Source organism: Eleutherodactylus coqui, chromosome 8 (assembly GCF_035609145.1).
Source record: "Eleutherodactylus coqui strain aEleCoq1 chromosome 8, aEleCoq1.hap1, whole genome shotgun sequence".
NCBI lineage: Eukaryota > Metazoa > Chordata > Amphibia > Anura > Eleutherodactylidae > Eleutherodactylus > Eleutherodactylus coqui.
The window spans coordinates 117,603,230-117,623,242 of NC_089844.1; the positions used below are offsets into that span (position 1 = coordinate 117,603,230).

At 43.4% G+C, this 20,013-nt stretch overlaps 1 protein-coding gene across 1 annotated transcript; it reads left to right on the forward strand.

Moving 5' to 3' along the window:
• The first annotated feature begins 3,264 nt into the window (after positions 1-3,264).
• Positions 3,265-16,282, forward strand: ZP2 (zona pellucida glycoprotein 2). Its single transcript, XM_066577830.1, has 20 exons — positions 3,265-3,278; positions 4,407-4,468; positions 6,064-6,150; positions 6,411-6,496; positions 6,703-6,803; positions 8,086-8,158; positions 9,132-9,269; positions 9,528-9,566; positions 11,667-11,837; positions 11,917-12,013; positions 12,285-12,466; positions 12,547-12,682; positions 12,758-12,936; positions 14,374-14,465; positions 14,626-14,753; positions 14,836-15,025; positions 15,490-15,622; positions 15,779-15,872; positions 16,005-16,094; positions 16,167-16,282. The coding sequence occupies exons 1-20, from the start codon at positions 3,265-3,267 to the stop codon at positions 16,280-16,282; spliced, it is 2,208 nt and encodes a 735-aa protein (XP_066433927.1).
• Positions 16,283-20,013: the final 3,731 nt, after the last annotated feature.

Below are 20,013 nucleotides of genomic sequence, written 5' to 3' on the forward strand. Positions count from 1 at the left end.
AGGTTTTATATTAACCCATTAAGGAGCAAGGGCTGCAAGGATACGCCGCTTGGCTTGGACTTTAATCCTACACCATAGTAAAAATACAATGCAGGATTACATTTCCTGCAATTTAGCAGGCGCAGATTGTTGCTCAAGTATAAGTGATTGCCAAAGACCTGAAGGAGAAAACAGAAGCTGTGCCATTTCATGGATGGGACCCGGTGATCACATGATCGCCAGCGACCCCCAGCATGACAGAGCTGTAGGATCTTAGCAGACCCCAGTCCAACTCTCAAGGCTAAAACAGGCGGATGTGATTTTGTCACAAAACCATTGATTTCAATGGTTTTGTTTTCACAAGTGGGATTCTTGCGCGTTATGCTACACGCAAGAAAACATAGGATTTGCCCTATCTTTTCTCGCACGTAGAAAAACTACGTGCGAGAAAAGATAGGGCAGCACCTATATTTCTGCCCTTTTTTTTAAAACCAGAAGCAATAGCGCAAAATTTGATGTGTCAAAAAAACCAAAAAGGATTTTGACTGGTTCATGTGCTGCTACACTCTGTAGCAGCAAGTGTATTTGCGCATGTATAAGCCCTCACAGTAACTAATGTCACTATAGGGGATGTTTTCCCCTGTAACTGGAGCTCCTATGGATGCCCCAGTTACAGTGGAAAATTATAAAAAATAATAATGTGAATGTTCCCTGGGGGTCTTCTGTGACATCATGGGGGACATAAATGTTAAAAAATTTACAATAAAAGTAAAAAAAAAAATTACAGAATAATTTGCAAATATATTAAAAAAAGAGAAAGCAAGCCACTGCCGATGCCAACCTAAATGATCGCCATATCGAGACTAAATCCAAGGCTATGTAAATTATATATCAAAACGTCCAAAACAAAATAACGCAGTTATTCCTATCTTTTTTGAAAACTTTTTATAGATGTTACGGGCTTATTCACATGGACGTATATCGGCTGGGTTTTCCCGCCTGGCCGATTTATGCTGCCCCTCTCTGCTAGGGGAGTAAGCGGGATAGGACAGAAGCTAATGTGCTGAGCTCCCATCCCCCTGCTACTGTTTGCAATGGGATGGGAACGGAGCAAACAGTGGTGCGAACCGAAGAGGGGGCGGGAGCTCAGCACAGTAGCTCCCGTCCCGTTCCAACTCCTCCCCTTCCAGAGAGTGGCAGTGTAAATCAGCCGGGCCTGAAAACCCGGCCAATATACGTCCAAGTGAATAAGCCCTACCCCTAATAAAATGGGGAAAAATCAGTGAAAATGGTATTTAGTAGAGATGAGCGAGTTCCAAAATGCTCGGTTGCTCGTTATTCGAGTCGAGCTTTTCATAATATTTGAGACCTCTATTCGAGTAACGAACCCCATTGAAGTCAACGTGAGACCCGAGCATTTTCTGTCTCTCTCTCTCTCTCAAAACGGAGAGAGATCGAACTCGGCCTGGTACTCGCTTGAGTAACGAGCACCATAGAGTATGCTAATACTCGAACGAGCATCAAGCTTGGATGAGCATGTTCGCTCAACTCTAGTATTTAGCAATAGTAATTTTGGCAGAACCAAGAAATAAATAGGGCCATAAATCACCACATTGCTAAAAAGTGACTAGTCCTTTAGGTTAAAGTTAGCAGTGTTGGCTGAATAACTCTGCAGACATGGTCCAGCTGACTCTGTCCCCTGTTTTTTTGTTTTTTTTTAGATTCACTTTACTGCACCAATAAAGGCTGTCCTTAGGTCCAGATCACACGCTCTCAATGGGTGACAGTGGACTACCAATTAAGTCCAACATCTCCCATTGACAGTGAGCAGTGGGGACTATCCACTTGACACATTGAAAGCCTTGGGAGCCAGACATAAGAATCGCCCATCCTGGCAAAGGGAGGAGGATATGGGAAAAAATGGAGATAGAAAATAATCATCAGATACCGAAAATATACTATAGTAAAAGAAATCTATAATAATCAGAGAATAAAAAACACTATAGGGAACATTTATGACTTGTGTTTCGGCAGAATTCTGCTGTAATTTGTACTTTGCCATTTATTTGCACCAAAAAGAACAGATGCTACACCTCTCACTCCACTCTTCTAAAGCATCTAGAAGAGTAGTGTGGCTTGCTGCTTGTTCAGAATTTACAGATATTTATTAGACAAGACACAATTAGGGAAATTTACTAAGCCCGGCATTTCTGACGCACGGCTTAGGCTGCATTCCCACGAACGTATATCGGTTCGGTTTTCACGCCGAGCCGATATACGTCATCCTCATCTGTAGGGGGGGGGGAAGAGCCAGGAGCAGAAACTGAGCTCCCGCCCCCTCTCTGCCTCCTCTCCACCCCTCTGCACTATGTGCAATGAAAGGAGTCGGGATGGGGGCGGGGCTAAGTTTCCCAAATTAGCCCCGCCCCCATTCCGCCTCTCCCAATTGCAAATAGTGCAGAGGGGCGAAGAGGAGGCAGAGAGGGGGCGGGAGCTCAGTTCCTGCTCCTGGCTCTTCCATCCTCCCCCCCCCCCGGCACATGAGGACAACGTATATCGGCTCGGCGTGAAAACCGAGCCGATATACGTGCGTGTGAATGCAGTCTTAGTATGATTTCCCAAGGTGCACAGCGCACTGAATACCTGAAGAGGTGCAGGCCTGTTCATGCATTCATCACATTCCCCACAGCTTTATGTGCCTTCACAGAAATCTACATATGGTCCTGACCAGGTATACATTTCTGGCATAATATACACCAGTTTCTTGTGTAAATTGTACATAAATCTGTCAGCCATGCCCCCTGTACAACAATCTATGCCTACTTCACCTGAAAGTGGCAAGGCCGGCACACAAAGCTGAAAAGTCGCACAATTTTTGTGCAAGCGGCCCTTTCACCAAATTTTGTGAATTTTTTTAAGCCAGTTTTCTGGTGAAAAGCTTTATTAAGGCCCAATGCACATGGGTGTATTGGCATTGCGGAATCTGGAGCAGGTGTCCACCTCTGGATTCCACAGCAAATACTGCCCATAGACATGCTATGGAAAATTGTTTTTCCATGTCCACGAGCAGAAATCAACTGCGATTTAGCGCACACGGATGGAAAATCGCAGCATGTGCTATTCCAGCGTGCATGGCTTCCATTGAAGTCATGGAAGCCGTCTGATCCATGGCCCTTCCTCAATGACATTGCGGAAGGGTCGCAGATTCCGCGTCATCGCTTAGCGATCGCACAGTATTTTCTGTACTGCGCATGTGCGCCAGCTGGCATACGCAATACACTAAAGATGACTGTGGACAGGTACGCGGGGTCACCAGCTGTGCTCAGGGTCGGATTCCACTGCGGGATCACGCATGCAGAATCTGACCCGGCTGTGTGCAGACGGCCTAAATGTCCCCCAATATTTGTCGCAATCTTACTGCAGTATCTGGGTGGTGTACAAAGGGACTCTGCAGTTCTGGACATATTTTAAGATGCAACACATTTATCAACACATTTGATACATTCGTTTAATTTTAAACTGGAGAAGAAACTGAAAAGCTGCCAGAAAAGAGGCAATACAAAATTTCCATAATGATAAATTCTCTCCCTTGTGTGAAAGAAATCTAAGGCTGCATTCACACGAACGTATATCGGCTCGGTTTTCACACCGAGCCGATATACGTTGTCCTTGTCTGCAGGGGGGGGGGGTGGAAGAGCCAGGAGCAGGAACTGAGCTCCTGCCCCCCCTCTCTGCCTCCTCTCCACCCCCTCTCCGCCCCTCTGCACTATTTGCAGTGAAAGGAGGTGGGGCGGGGCGGCGCTAAGTTCTGAGAATTAGCCCAACCCCTGACCCTCCTCTCCCCATTGCAAATAGTGCAGAGGGGCGGAGAGGAGGCAGAGAGGGGGCGGGAGCTCAGTACCTGCTCCTGGCTCTTCCATCCTCCCCCCCCCCCTCAGAGGAGAACGACGTATATCGGCTCGGCGTGAAAACCGAGTTGATATACGTTCGTGTGAATGCAGCCTAAGACATTTTTGAGTGCACAGTCTCATGTAATTATACCCAAGCGCTATGGAGCCCTGGTTTTTGTACAGCCCAAAAAACTTCATTATGCATAGGACATGCCCAAATGTGATGATAATAAATGAGGTTGGAGTAACAGGGTGTGAGCTAATTATTTGCAGTCACCTGATCAAGGCTCATTAAGTATATATACATGCCTGAGGAGTGGGTCTATACATGCTTAGTTGAGTCTCCTTTCTTTGGGGAAGCTGAGTGCTGTTTGTTGCACTAATGGGGTGCTGGTTTAGAGGCACTGGTCTGCCTAAATTTTGGAAGAAGCATTCTGAGATGTGGTAACCATGTTATTATAACCAGTCTATTATTTTATAGTGATATAGTTAATGTTTTGGTTTTTTTTCTTATATGATCTTTTCCTCCTTTTCCAGGTTTTTACTTGTATCTTACTTGCTTGTTTCGTCTGATGCTGTGCAGTTGATAGATTTCCCAGGTAAAAAGCAATATTTTTTATTTTTTATTTTCATGCACAGGTATTTCTGAAGCCTTTCTGTTGCCTCAGGAAGTGCTGCAGTTTTGCTGTTTCTCCAGTGTTCTTATGTGTGTTGTAACTGCATGCAGATGGCCAGGTTGGATTCTGTGAGGTTCTCGCAGTGAGATCTGACCCTGTGCCCCTGCAGTGACCACTGGCTTACCTGTCTGGCATCTTTACTCTGTGCTGTGGATGTGCCAGCTGGTGCAGAGCTGCCACGTCAGTGATGCCTGCACTGAAATGGGACAGGCTGCGATTTCCACCCCACGAGTGGAATATCACAGTTGACTTCTGCTCATGGGCATGGAAATTCATTTTTCAATGCATGTCCTATGGACTGTATTTACTGCTGGATCCGGGGGTGAATGCTTGCTCTGGATCCCACAGTGCAAATATGCCTGTGTGCATTAGGCCAAAAAATGCTCTCTGAACCCCATGTGCTTTATTGTGCTCTTGTGATACACCTTTCAGTGGCTTTTACAGGTAAAACATACTAGAAGCATATACTTTCCCTATACTAGCTGACTTGCTGTGAATCATCCTTCAAATCCAGTTTTTTTTTTTTTTTGTTTTTTTTTCATTTAAAAAAAAAAAAAAAAAAAAATGTGCATGTCTTTAGCAAGTGCAACAAAATTGCAATACAAACACAACGTGCAAACCAAGTCTTGTCTTGGCTGTATGCACATACAATGGGACTCTCGTTAAAAATGCATCGCACAAAAGTCGCAAAGCACATACTTGCGATTAGTCTTTAACATTATAAAGTTCCATTGACATTTGCGTTAAACTCTGTATTAATGCAGTGTTGAAAGGCAAGTGGGTAGGAGCCCTAATGGTACCAAAACTTAGCTTATGGTACTGTGGGAACATGACAGGTTACCTTAAAAGCACGGCATTAACCAACATGCTGCAAATTTACCACTTCAAATGAAATCTGCTCTAAAAAAAACCTACACGTTTGGTGTGTTTTCTATTGAAGGAAATCCACAAAATTTCCAACCTGTGGAAAATGTCACCGGTTTCATGCTGACCATGGTTTGGGCAGCACAAGCCTGGTGACGGGGTTCCTTTTAAAGAGACTGGGCTTATGAGCCCACAACTACTTCTTGGAGGAACATAAGAGCAGGACTGCTTAATCTGCGACCATTAAACTCCTACTCGCCGCCTTTGCCATTTCCTACTACTTGCAAAGCTGCCACATGTATTCTACAGACTACTTGGGCAGGCATGCACATAATGAGAACTACCCTGTTTCCCTGAATAAGACCTAGCATGATTTTCCAGAATATTTGGGGATGCAAAATGATTTTTCCGGCTTTTTGAGGATGCTTGAAATATAAGCCCTACTCCAAAATTAAGCCCTGCCAACAGTTAATTAAAAGTCAATTTAAATAGTGTCCTAGCAGCTATACATGTAAAAAAGTTAAACCTTTTTGAACAAAAATTAATATAAGACACTGTCTTATTTTCAGGGAAACACGGTAGCTGTATTGGCCTTACTAAATCTGCCCCAGTGTCTTCTGTTCAACCACCCTAACTGAAGTGTCTTCTTCTAGGTTCTACTATCTGTTCAGATCATGAGATTCAAATAAAGAAACCTAAAGACCTTGACCAGAGCACATGGCAGAGTCTTCGTGTTGTAGGTCAGTCATTAACCAATAAACTGCTAAGATAAAGTCCCTGATACCAATATAATGTGGTATGACGTAGGTTTTGTAGCACTTTCACACGAAACGGAATTGGCCTCATGGTGCACCGCAGCCCGTTGTAAATTCCACACCAAAATCCGTAGCTGGACCTGCAGACTCTGGTGTGGAATAATGCAGCTGTGGATTTGGGTGTAATTCCATCTCATGTGAAAGGTCCCTTCACTGCTAACTGTAGTTAACTTCTTTACTAACAGATTCATCAGGATTAGAAGTGGATGCTTGTGAGATCCTTCCTGATGGCAGCTTGCTGACTATCCCTGAGAAATGTATAAATCATGAGGTACTGCTATTATACCTAAGCATGTGTCCTTACAATTGTTGGATAAGGCTATGGGTGACTGTATAGGCTGGATACTGTGCCAACATGTCAACTAGAAGTCTATGCAGGTATTACTGTATTTTAGTGTGGGACATGTAGACCACCACACACATTATCAGTGTAGGTAGGTTTACACCAGTCATCTAACAGTTCACTACAAACACCAGCTTGCAAGGAGCACTATACATAGCAATGGCTTGTGGGAAGCCCAATATTGGGACTTATTTGACTGGATGCCTTACAACATTGCATCAGTGAATCTGAGGAGGTAATCCTAAAACTGGTCCACTAGCCATCCTGTTCTTGCCTCTGTCATCCCTATGGACAGTGAATGACCTGCTAGTGCATATTCTTGATCACTGGAGGTGTGGATTTTGACCAGGAACCTGCTGTGTAACTGCAGTTGACTTTAGTGCAGTGATGGGCAACCTTTTGAGCTCGGTGTGTCAAAATTCGCCAAAAAAGAGCATAACTCAGGTGGTGTCACTTCGAGGAAAAAAAATCCATAAATTCGCGATATTTATAGTTTAAATAACAAATATGTATAATTGTAATGTATAACTGTATTTAATAAACCCAAATACCCATAGCACAGGCCCTCACCTCTCCCAGCCTCCCCCTTACTTATCTCAGTAATGATGAGCCCCCAGCAGTGGCAGCGGCCCCCAGCATTATCTGCCGCGCCCCCCCCCCCACCTCCCCGACCCATGTACTTACCTTGTGGATGCTCCGCTCCTCCTGTGCCCGGCGGCCTCCAGCAGCAATGATCTCCGGCGCTGATCTGTGACATTAGTGTGTTGCAGGACGCCTTTTTCCCCGGACGCTCCCGCAGAACCAACAGGTGGGGGACGGGGGAGGAGGATCCTGGCTGCACACTGACCTCACAGTGTGCGCCGGGATCAGCGCTGATTAGTAGTGCTGGTTAATGAATACCAGCAGGGGAGTCACGGCCCCTGCCGGTATTTATTAACTGGGTGAGCGGCCGCGTGTCAGTGCTGACACGCGTGTCATAGGTTCGCTATCACGGCTTTAGTGGCTGCACTGCTTCCCTCACCTTGGAATACATCATATTTACTAAAGGCAACTGTGCCAGGGTGTATTGAGTGCCATGCAATCCGTGGTGAGGAAGCAATGTAGCTACTAAAATCAGCTGTGGGTTTTATGCAGAATCTGCTGCAGTCATACCGCAGTGTTTCTTCCCCATGTGAAGTACCTTAATAATTCATAATTAAGCCATTGTCAAAGATCAGCAAAACTTGGGAAAAGGCAGATGATATGAGTTAGTTATTAGTTGACTTCCCACCACTTATCAACATAACCTGTACTATTCCCATGCAGCTCCCTTGTGGTGTCAAGTCTCTTGTAACCCCTGCAATGGCATCCAGCCTAACTGGTAGTCTTCCACAGCATAAACTTCTTTCCTGTACTGAGTGTTCATTTTTTTTTTTTTTTTTTTTTTCAACCTACATAGTTTTCTATGACAGTATACATATCTTGACTGCCTACACCTCAGCTGTGAGTAGGACAGGGTAATGACAAAGTTCTTTCAGCCTCTTGTTGGGCACTGGCAGAGACTTGCTGAGCAAAGTGTACCATCTTGTGACAGTTCTGAAAGCTGCATGGGTAAGGAGTTGTAAATGTGCCTGACTAATGGCATACACCAATATTTTCCTACACAAAAGCAGAATCCTGAGCCAAGGTGTGAAACTATCTTAAGCGGACCCAGAGGTGTCTAGCAAGATGGACACATTGTATGATTAACATGGCACAGCTTCTATCTGTTAAACTTGATGCTGTCTTAAATTTGACAGTACTAGTCTCCCCTATTCAGAAGCCTTGGAGGGTAACTGTAAATGTAACTTGCTCTGCTTCACTTCAATAACAAGTCGCAAAGAGCCTGAGTAATGCAAAATAACCTTAATGGGGTATTCCAGCCATAAGCACTAAACCTGTCTGTTGGATGGGTGACAAATGTTTGATCAGTAGAGAGCCAAGCATTCTACTTGAATGGCTTTCTTCCATCAGGGCCATGAAGTGAAGTCTAAGCTTGGCCATTCAGAGTCCCAACAGCAGCCTTGCTGTAGAGAATGGGATCCAGGGTCCCAGCACTCAGACCCCACTGATGTAGAGTGGTACCTATCCACCATCCAATGGAATATCTGACTGGCTTTTATTCAGGCTAATGGCATCACTGGGATCTATTATAGTGTCCAGAGCATATGACTAGCAGTTGCTTAGTATCTGTAGCTGAAATTTGCTTAACTGTAGCTGCATTACAGCCATATGAATGAAGCGTAAGGCTGGCTTCACATGGACCTAAGTGTATCTGCAACATGTCTTAGCTTAATTGTGCAGGGAAATAGAACATGCTGAATCATGACAATAAAATAAGCAATTAAACAACCCACTTAAATCAACGGGTTCTATTCACTGTGTAGTATATGCACACACGTACAGTTGTATGAATGCAAGCCTTGGTCCATATGGACACCTTGTTAATGTGTCATTAGTGCAAAGACAACATTTGTCTAATATATACTAAGTCACTGCATCCCATCTATTCAAAATGGCACTATTAATCTGGATCTACTTTCAGACTGGAAGACGTGTTGCCCACATATCTCTCAATGACTCTGTGGAAAAGGATACTATCTACCAGATATCTTGCATTGATGAACAGGCAGACTCTGATTACATGGGACCAGCTATAGCTTGTACCCAGGAATATATGGAGGTAAACTGTTCCTATAACCTGATGTTCAGAGCCCATATTGCACTATTTGGTGATCTACTAAAACTGGTGACCGTAAAGAAACTGGCTATGGCAACCAGTCCTGAAACATTCACCTGAGGGCTCCTTTACACTAGCTTTTGCACTGGTGAATGGATGGTTTACTGGACATCATATTCTAACATACTGTATTAAGAGAAGTTTGTGTTCAAAAACTAAAACCTGATTCGGTTGGGAACTATCTTTTCTCTTTTGTTCTAGGCAACAATATCAAGAACTCTGTCTGCCTTAGATGATGAGGTATGGCTCTGTGTGCATAAACTAATATGGTCGTACCAGTCACATGTGCACTTGTATTATCTCTGCATTTCCAACTTGACTGACTTGGTAGTGCACAACTGTACAGGACAATGTAACTACTACTTAGAGCCAAGAGTGTCATAGATCTCAATCAGTGGCAACCCTCTAGCTGTGTCTGCTTATAAATAAATACATCAGCATTTTAATAGGACACTCACAAATCATAAGTATCAAAGTTCTCTACCAATACTACACTTAGTACAAATATCAAATCTATGGAGCCACTTGAGCTGGACTCTAGTCTCCCTTGTAGCCTTGCCTATCAGGGTCACATGCTAGTGAAATCCATCAGGTCTCCTAATGAATTACTAAGTGCGAGTGTCAGAGCTGAAAGCATTAGTAGAAACTGGACAGTGCCAATACCGGTATATTTCTGTGGCCAAAACTTACAAGTAAAATTTCAAAAAATCCTAGATGTGAAAGGTGTTTGCGCCATGTTTATGTACCACTCGTTATGGGGCAGGGGAGCCTGTCACTGAGCATACCTAAAGGTCGTATCCAGAGACAAGCTGGGAGGAAACCCTTCTGAAGTGCCAGGAAAAAGAGTTTATAGAGCTACAGACACAATTCAAAGCAGAACCACATTGCTGACTTTTGATTACCTGGACGGAGGGTGAAGACAGCATTCTGGCGGGGGTGGACGGAGGCATAGACTGCAGGACCAGCAAGTGGACTGGGCGGCCAGCTTCACAGACAGCATCACAGCACAAATGGAAGCCTCTGGGGGAGTGACAGCGCATGCACGAGAGAGAAAGAGCCGCCATTAGACACTAGAGCAGGAAGCACTTGTCTCTGTTGCTGTGGATTGCACTGTCCCCTGCACTGTGCTCATCCACAGTGCTATCACTGTGTACCCCACTGCTGTGGATGAGACTGTGCTGCAGTCACTGATCATAAACCTGAGCCTCTGCGCAAACTGCCAATCGGAACCTATGGACTTGACAGGGGACATTGACTCCAACAAAGCCAGGTCAGTCTCTAGCTTCCGGTGGAGACAAGGTACAATAGTACCAATGTGAACTTTGTTGCCGGTGTGCAGCAAAATCCACAGTGCAGACTTACACCAAAACATGCAATATGTGAATGTACCTCTTTTAAAAGGGGTATTCTAATCTCATGAACATTTTGAAATGGGATTCCCAACTACAAATGCACTTTCTCATAAAATGTTTGTTTCCAAAATGCTTTGTGCTCCTGATGTGGTTCTTCTGGTTTATTGCTTACTGCCAGGGAAACCACCCCATCAATGAAAAATTGCAGCGTGCAGCAGTAGCTGATGGTGGACTTGGAGCTAGTGTGCTCCTGAGATCCTGGTGACCAGATTTGGATGGTCTTGCACACTCCTTACTTTCATTTTTTCCACTACTGCATAGAGGTGGCCAGTTTCACTGGCAACAAATGGTAAACCAGAGGAATCAACATTTAGGGAAAGAAGCTGTATGCAATTTTTAAACAAGTCTTATCCACAGACTACAGAAGTTCTCAATGTTGCTTCAACAAGTGTATCTTATTCTTGTAACATACAGATGCAGCAGTTTTAACTTTACTTTCAGCAACAAGCTCTTTTCTTAAGACACTAAATAAAACTACAATTTGTTAATCTACAATGGGTTGTGTTATGATAGCAAACTGGTACAGAAAGTCATAACATGGTTAAACTTTGCTGTGTCTGTAATACCTTATGCAGTGGATTTCACCCTCTTACTTCAACAACAAACTGCACCAATTGCTGCAGATTTTCCATAGCATATCTGGAAAAAATGTCAGCGCAGACCAACCATGTGGCCATGCCCTTAGACTAGAGCCTTGGCAGGTCCTGTCCAGTAATCTTATAATGCCATATGGAAAAACCTCTATATAAATGGATGGAAAGCTTTGTGAGGTTGACAGCAGAGCACTGTGCTTCTGTCAGCTTTATTTTGGAGATGTACAAATAACCTGCAGACTGTCATTCGTGTAAAACTAGACCAGAATACATTCAGAGCCTGATATGAAATGAGATGACTGTTTCTAGACAACATTGTATAACTGTTCTCGTAGGTAATAACCACACCACCTCCTGTATCAACATGGACCGTTGGAATTGATAATGGCACACTTGTAAAAGTCAATGTGAGGACTGCCAGGAGACTTGGATATACCTTGACAAGTGATATGGATTCCCTGGTGATCCGTGCTAGCTTCAATGCCTTTGGAATCAAAGAATATACTGTAAGTGTAATCCTACCAGAACCCTGACAGGAACAGAAATAGAAAATGGCTTCTCCTTCTGACTGTCTTTAATCTCTAGTCTCAAGATCAGAAGTTCTACCGTGGAGACCTCACACTGATCCAGGAGAGGCGCAATCCAAAGATTACCATTGATGTGAAACTTATCTGTGCTAGAGGTAATATCTGTCTGTAGGGTTCACACTACCTTGGGGCCACGAAAAGAGATGATCAAGGTGATGGATCTAAAATGGCTTTAGTGAAGTGATGCTTAATGCATTAACTGCTTAAGAACTTGTTGCAACAAGTTATCAGCATTGTTTTAATCTGAAACTATGGGGATACATGCAGATAGCAAAGGCTAGAAGCTCTGACTTTAGTCATAATGTTGACCTTGCACTTAGGTTTTCAGCCCTATAAAAAGATCCAATTTCTAATCTTTTGCTCTAGGACCTCCTGCCTGCAGCATGACCCACATGACTCTAGCAATTCCTAATTCTGCTGGTGTTCTCCAGTATCTTTTCATCGGCAATGTTGAAATTCCGTTGACTACTGCTGCACTTCAACAACAAGGAATGAGCCTAAACACTAGAGATGGTGTTCAGCTGAGCATCGCACTAAATAAACTACAGGTATGAAAAACATAAGACTTATCCATTCCTGATAGATATACAATAGTAAATGTAACTGGCACTTGATACTGTTCCCACAGGTTGATACTAGGCTTGGACAGAAGTCTTATTCCTTGCCATCTCTCACACTGACCTTCCTTATTGATGATATGAGTGTACCGATGACCCTAAGTCCCACGTGTCTTGTTGGGGTAGGACCCACTTCCAGTAGTCCTAGTAAGTGAGTTTGTGCAAGCATTTGTCAGACTACTTGCTGAAACTAAATATTAATCCACAATATTTTTTTGATAGCTATGACCAAATGCACAACAGATGGGTTCATGCTGATTGAAGTCTTTGCAACAGATACTAAACCTAGCTTGGATTTGAACACTGTCACTCTAAGAGACCACACGTGCCAGCCACAAGACAGGACTAGCAGCAAGGTTGTGTTTAAAATTCCTCTAAGTAGCTGTGGAACTACTAAACAGGTAAGCTGTGGACTAACACAAACTACAACAAAGTCTTCAATAACTAAATCGCTACTAGAAACTGATCCTAAAAATATACCTTTTGCACAAGACTAATAACCAAACACAATTGTGTATCCTCTAAATGGGTAGCAGAGTCGGAGGACAAATGGGGAAGGCATAACATCAACTGAATAATTGGTGTGACATCAGTGCACTATATCAAATGTCAGTTTACTCCATGTCCCATGAAGGATCCATATGAATATAGGAAAAGTGGAATAAGGGAAGGACACATGGGTCACACTGGCCCTACAGTGTCTAGAACAGTGGGGTGCTTGACCTGAAGAACCCTATAATGCCTATAAGGACTATCTCAATCATATATCTAAGTGCTGGTTGATATACACCTAAAATAACAAAGGCACTGCATATTGACATGTCTTCCCCCATAATGGGTAAGAGTTCATCAGTTGTTGCATGGTACTTGGGTGAGGAAGAGAACACGGCAGCGTTATGATATCAGGATGTTAAAGGACATGGGTTCTCGTAAACTGCACTTGATGATTAAACAAGCAATCATCTAGTTCACGCAACCAATAGAATAAATGCCACACCTATCATAGTGACACACCAACACTGATATTGCAGCTGTACTAGCAAGGCACAATGCCACTAAAAGATGTTTGTCCAATGCACTTGCCCCCAATTTTTTATTTATTTTTTGACTATGCCCATATGCACAACAGCACATGCACACTGTCTGTAGTGAATCACAATGCATGATATTCTGGGATGCTGTGAACATGCACCATAGAACAAGTGCTTGCCCTCCAGTGTTATCCTAATGTCCGAAGTGGGTGCTTGAGCACATATAAATATCATTTGGAGTGAGTATCATGAATGCTATAATGGAAGTTTCAAAATTTATAGAAACTCAAGGTATGTTAGACCCTCTTCCACCCACAAACTCATGCAGGTCAACGTTCAATGGGCGTTTGACAAACCATGGTCTAAACCCCTGATGAACTGGACAAGATAAACAAGTTACATCTATTAAAGGTAAATTGGTAAATTGGGCTTTTCAACAGTGTTTAAGCTGTGGATCACTAAAACTGCCCTGCCTAAACGACTTGCCATGCCTCTTCCCTTGGTCAGAACCCCCAAATCCTGACTCTTACAACTATTCAATATGAACCTATACATGAAAGACTGACTTATTTTTGGAGACCCAGGAAGCTTGCAAGTGACTTGCTTAACTGCATCTAGCTGTGACATATATAGTGCTAGTTGGACGCTACATAAATCTTACGCTTCCTTGGAGCTTTGCATAAGTGTCCTAGCATACTGTATATTTCTTACATCTACACTAGTGAAGGGCCTTCCGGTTCAGTATTTGATTGCATGACTTCTAGCTTTTATGAATGATCTAACTTTTGAAGATGTATTATAATGCAGTATATAGGTGGAAGAATGTTTTATGAAAATGAAGTCAGTGCCCTCTGGAAGGATCTACCACCAAGGAGTATCTCAAGAGACAGTGAACTAAGGTATTGTAAAGATGGCATCAGCAACTTGCACTGTTTAGTATAAATCCTCATTGACTTGCAAAGTGGATGCTTGGCCTTTAGCAATAATTGACTTGTGGGTAAATGGGTGTATTCAGTCCTGCATAATCCTCCTCACTGTTTATGTATATGGTCTTTACAGGAAGACTATCTGGTGTTTCTTTGATGGCTCAGAACTGGCAACTATTAATGTGAGTGTGATCACTCTACCACCTCCAGTCTCCAGTAGAGATGATGGTCCTCTCTTGTTCATGATGAACATCTATCCAGGTATATCAAATGGGCATGTATCTTAAAATCTTATCCACTCAGTATGACACAGCATCTCATCTGCTATCTTTTTCTTTCAAAGATGCCTCTTACCAGACACCCTACAGTAATGATCAATATCCAGTTGTGAAGGTCTTGCGTGATCCAATCTTCTTAGAAGTGCAAGTTCTGAATCGCAATGATCCAAACATTGAACTGGTTCTGGATGACTGCTGGGCAACAATGTCTCAAGACTCAAAGGCTTTAACCCAGTGGAATGTTGTAGTTGATGGGTATGTATTTGATCATTAAGCAGCAGGGTCTGCGGACTAGATAAATAGCCAAAGGTCTCATTTACACTTAAATGTTCAGGACAATATGGCTTGGTATCAGTAGCTGTAAGCCAAAACCAGTGATGGAACCTGCAGAAGATCTAGAATGTAAGGATGTGGATCCACTCTTCTAGCTTACAAATGCAGATGGGTAGGGGCTGGGACTAATGTGGCTTAAGATGTAAATGAAATGGGTTCTAAATTACCTTATGTGGTTGTGGTACCCTGGCATATTGCCTTTCCATGTGCTACCACAACTAAATTGGCTTATTACTGAACCAGGTTTTAAAAAAAGGAGGTGGGGTAAGGATTGTCTGACTTGAGCCTTGCTGTTGACCCTATAACTTCTTGCCATGTTGGGAAAGTGTATAAAAGGGAATCTCCACAACTGTACTAGAAATTTCGTCTGTGTTCCTCCCCCACAGCTGCCAAGAAACTCAAGACAACTATCTTACAGTGTTTCATCCCGTTATCAATGTGCCACAAGCTACACACCGTAAACGGTTTGAAGTAAAGACGTTTGCCTTTATGCAGGGTGGTGAACTATCAAGTAACTTGGTAAGTATCTTTCGTTAAAATCTAACTTGGAAGAAGTTCAAACAAATTAAATGACTCCAGTCCTAATATAAAGTGGTTAACGCATCCTATGCAAGAGTATTGGTGCAGAGTGACTCTATAATGTAACATTCTCAACATGTGGTTCTTTACTTGCAGGTTTACTTTCACTGCAGTGCCACTATATGCAACACTCGTTCCCCAGACTACTCCATCTGTACAAAGAGGTGTCTCCCATCCCGGTCAAGAAGAGGTAAGTGTTATTTAAAGTGGTCGTTGCAACTCCTTCTCATTTAAGTGAATGGACCTGAAATGCCAGACATAAGCAATGAAAAAAAATGATATTTATTTCTAGATTAATATAATACTAAAACTCTTCTTTTAGATGAACTCTTCCTGCACAGACACTCCTCCTTGGCCAGTCTTCCTGGTCCTGTCTTGCTGTTAGATTCTGAGCCTTCCCTGAATCTTGAAGGTAAGATCTTGACTTGCAGTTTGGCCCATCTAGTAAATGACAAAAAATGGTAATGCTCTGCATTCTTTCTAGATGAACAAGATGTTATAAAGCAAGTGACTATTGGAGTCTTGCCTGCCTTCGGTCTGGTGGCTTTGATCATCCTAGTAGCAGCATTGATGGCTTACAAGCAGAAATCAAAATCTTGAATGCAAAGCAGTTTTCCTTTCTTTAATAAATGTTCTGTTAAAAAAAAAAAATCTTTATTGCAAGTATCTCTATCCATCCTAATGTGTGGGTGTGAAGTTTGTGCTGACTGGTACAATTTGATGTAAATCATGACTGTCATCTAGACAAATGCATAAATTCATCCATAACACTTCCACTTATTTGCCTGATTTGGTAATCCAAATTCTAATGCATTAGACTTACAACTACAAGAGGTACTGCAAAGAGTCTGTACCTTCAAAGTTATAGTAGCTCAGTCTGGAGTGGGGTAAAGCATGCACACAGGGCTTATGCTTAAATCAGCCCGGTGGGGTGGGGTGGGGGGGTTAAACTTGTGCTTCCACAATTGCTCTGCTGGCTGCATATATGTTATGGAATGCCTAATATCAATCACAGGCCAATGCAGACCTAGACACCATTGTCTGGCTGCCATGGCAAACCACTGGCCCTCTGATTACATGAAAGGGGGCCAGTTGTGTTTTAAAGGGCACACCCTCCCTCTGAACCTCTTGCATGCAAGATCACCATTGATTGCAGCATGTAAGGGGAACACCAGGGATTGGTGTTCTCACCAATCCCACTGCAGATGGTGCAGGCTCATCCATAGGATGTAAATGTGTCCATCTACAGGAACTTCTCCCAGTCAGGGTGTACATTTGGACCTTGGGGTAGGAAAGGATTAAATGACCTACTGCATAATTTTTTTTGAGCTTTGTAAATCTATCACAACCTATAGCTTAATATCCTGCAGCTGTCACTGACACTAAACGTGATGCTTCCTGAGCTGTAGAGATGTTTAGCAGCCACTACTTTGTGGGGCAGGATTGCAACGAAACGTGACACATAAAGCAGGAGCTACCACTCACAATAGGCGATGGTCGCAGCTTTCCCCTCATTGCCAAATGACATCTGCACAGAGCATGCCTACAACACCTTATAGAAGGTGTTTTGTCAGCTCCTAGCCATTGTATGAATGGCCTATGAGGCTGCTATCTGAGCATTTAGTGATGCTTTACAAGATGGCCACCCTGAGTCTTGGAGCTTACTTACACAACCATATCCATAAAACACTGCAGAAGTCCTGCCACATTATCAGTCTATGAGCCGGCAGAGACTGCGCATGGCAAGGAGTGTACTGCATGTGACCACGTGTATCATGCACACTGTCAGATGCAGTGACTTAAAAAAATATATAACTTCCAGGCTGTTGCATATGAATTACCATCCATATGCAATGTACTGTATATGCTACCCATAAGCGTAGGGCTCATACTGGTACACAGAAATCGCACATGCTCCCATCTTAATGTGAAGAGATAATGAAAGTCTACTTGCTATCATTGACTCCAAGTGTGCATAATGCATGCTGAAATTAGTCATTAGAATAAGCCCCCATGCAGAAAATAAAAATTTACTAAGAAAATAGGTTAAAGAGGTTTTCCAGGGAGAATACTATTGACCTATCCTCAGGGTAGGTCATCAATAGTTGATCGCCACTCGGGAACCAAACTGATCAGCTGCGCGGGGGACATGCAGTCAGCACCACAATAACGCAGAGGTCTGAGCAGAAGCCTCCACACCAACCTCCTGTATAGTGGCCGACACTTGTAACTGCAGGCATGGCTCTCATTGAAATCAAGGTGAGCTGTGCCTGCAGTTACAAGTGGGGGGGGGGGGGGGAATTTCTGCACAAAGTATCTTGCTGCCCTTTCAAAATGTCTATATTGCAGAGGAAAAAAACCTGCACATTGAAATTTCCTGTGCTGTAGTTCAATCAGCAGCATGTCAACTTGTGCTGTGGATTTCACTTGCAAAGGCTGCCTGCACACGAGCGGAAATCCCGCCGTGGGATTTCCCGTGGGATTTCCGCCGCTGAAAGTTTGCATAGGAGTGCATTAAAATATGCACTCCTATGCAGACGGCCGCGCGAAATCTCGCACGGCAAATAAACCGCGGCATGTCCTAATTTTCTGCGGGGCACGCACTCACCCGGCCGCCGGCTCCGGTCTGCGCATGCGCCGGCTGCGCGGCAGCCGGCACATGAAAGAGCCAGGGCCGCCAGGCGCGGGTGAGTACGCGCTCGTCCCTGCAGGCTCTCGGGTCGGATCGCGCGGCGAGAATTCTCGCTGCCGGATCCGACCCGCTCGTCTGCAGGTGGCCAAAAGGATGGAAAATCTGCAGCAAAGTGACTGACTGCATCTCTGCACCAAAAATCAAGTATGTAAACCTCTTCAAAGACTTTGCATACAATCTGTACTGCTTTCGTCTCCTCTAGATACTCCTACTGTAAAACCACATTGTAAAAAAAATTCCACATGGAAATTCAATCCTCAGTATGCCAGTAGTTTGCAATGCAAGGAGTTACAGCCACAGCTAACGGTATGGTCACATGAGCCATATTCATTTCTTCGTATCTTGAGATATATCTCTGAAATATTGGGTGTCCAGGACATCAGTCATGATCTTGCTCACTGATCAGTGCCTGGCTATCGTCACATATTGTATATTCAGGTTTCCAAAATAAAGAAACGAAGGTCAGTGCAGCGCTCCTGCGGTCATATATGGTGAGGTTAGAATACTAATAGGGACTTACCCGATACTGAGCAGGGTCCAGTCGTAGACAGGCCCTGCCAGCACCTCCTAGTCCAAGATCGCCTTAATAATTAAGATGAAAATCCTTCTTCCACATCCGGAAATTCGGAGAGCTGCAGGGTTCCTTGGGTACCCCAAAAAGGGGACCCAAAAAAGGGAAAATTGAATAGAGAAAAAATGGCCCCAGCGCTCGCTGGAGAAGAATGTTCCAATGGAAATATAGAAATAACTGGTTTATTTGCAATGCGTTTCAGCCAAACGTGGCTTTTTTCAAGCATAAAAATGGATCATACATAAGTGTGTGTATATATAGACAAAAACAAGACTTATCAAGTTCATCAGTGCCTCCATGAGCTGTGCATGTGTCCACGGGCAGCGGCCATCTTGGAGGCTCCAAAGCTCTATCGTATGGTTTGTTAACTATATTGACGTACAGTGCGGGGTCATGTGCTCTACGTCACACATCACATGATCGTTTTAGTTAATGAAGAATGCCTAATCTATTACTTCTGGATGTGTTTTTTATTATCTGATATCTGCTTGGAAGACGTTTTTATATCTGAATGATGGAGAGTTGTGTATAGCAACTTTGCATAGTGTAACAATAGTTTTATGATGGGGTGTGTTATCTACAGTCGTCCCCCACCTCCAAGATGGCCACTGCCCGTGGACACATGCACAGCTCATGGGGGCACTGATGAACTTGATAAGTCTTGTTTTTGTCTATATATACTTATGTATGATCCATTTTTATGCTTGAAAAAGGCCACGTTTGGCTGAAACGCATTGCAAATAAACCAGTTATTTCTATTTCTATATTTCCATTGGAACATTCTTCTCCAGCAAGCGCTGGGGCCATTTTTTTTCTCTATTCAATATTCAGGTTTCCCATAGTTGAAAACCCATACCTAATTAGTGTGGGTTTGGCCACATTTTAATTGCTGATCGTTGTAGGATTTTTAACCCTCGCATTGCAGTGGTTGAACTCGGCAGCATAAATGGACATGCTGCAGCTTTACAACCTAGTTTTCAAAAAAATGCATTTTAGTTGTGGTCAGAAGGTCTTGATCCAGTGTCTGATTTACAAAATGACTATCGTGACCTGAATTCTAGATTTAGC

Coding starts and splice junctions, on each gene's coding strand:
- ZP2 (XM_066577830.1), top strand. Junction 9,567..11,666: donor TGTCTGCCTTAGATGATGAG/GTATGGCTCTGT, acceptor CTGTTCTCGTAG/GTAATAACCACACCACCTCC. Junction 15,026..15,489: donor TGGAATGTTGTAGTTGATGG/GTATGTATTTGA, acceptor CCTCCCCCACAG/CTGCCAAGAAACTCAAGACA.